The sequence below is a fragment of the Condylura cristata genome, unplaced genomic scaffold (genome assembly GCF_000260355.1).
Source record: "Condylura cristata isolate star-nosed mole 26May11 unplaced genomic scaffold, ConCri1.0 scaffold00033, whole genome shotgun sequence".
Classification (NCBI taxonomy): domain Eukaryota; kingdom Metazoa; phylum Chordata; class Mammalia; order Eulipotyphla; family Talpidae; genus Condylura; species Condylura cristata.
Window position 1 is genome coordinate 18829180 of NW_004567134.1, and position 603 is coordinate 18829782.

The following is a 603-nucleotide window of genomic DNA, read 5'->3' on the forward strand; positions in this document are numbered from 1 at the left end:
ACCCGCCGAGGGCCGCTGGTGGGAGAAGCCGGCCAGAGCCCCTGGCCAGAGCGGCCGGCCGCCCCCAAGCCCCCCGAGCCGAGGCCAGTTCTGGGGCGCCGGTCCCCCAAGGCTGCTTTGTGGCTGCCACTCACTCTGAATGGGCAGACGGTTGCCCGGGGGGCCCGGAACCCCCACCCCACACACAGGAGCCCGCGTGGCACAGCTTTCTCCCGCCGCCCAGGGACCCCAGGCCCCACCCCGCCCTGCTCCCCGGCTCGGGGCGCCGACCCTCGGGCAGGGCCCGGCTGCGTCCCCTGGCGCGTGCCCTCAGGCCGCCCGCCCCTCCCTCAGCGTCTCTGACGCCGCCGCTGCTGGCCGGCGGGCAGGGGGCGGGCACACTCACCGTAGAAGGTCACCTGGCCCCGGGCCGCGTTCCTGCCCCGCAGGTTCTCCGCCAGGCACTCGTAGGGGCCCGCGTCCTCCTGCTGGAAGTTGGGGATTTCGAGCACCCCGCCGGCCTCGCGCTTCCGGGCCTTCCCGGCCAGGGGCCTCCCGTCGGCTCTTCTCCAGACAATGGTCGGCACGGGGCTGGCGGCGCGGCAGCGGAGAGGGGGGCTCACG

The 603-nt window shown here is 76.1% G+C and overlaps 1 protein-coding gene across 1 annotated transcript in view; it reads right to left on the reverse strand.

The window, feature by feature from the left end:
* Window positions 1–603, reverse strand: part of LOC101624366 (contactin-4-like) — a 76678-nt gene that overhangs the window by 41364 nt on the left and 34711 nt on the right. The window contains exon 3 of the mRNA XM_012732098.1: window positions 382–570. Coding sequence (XP_012587552.1) covers window positions 382–570 — 189 coding nt within the window. The remainder of the gene's footprint in view (window positions 1–381; window positions 571–603) is intronic.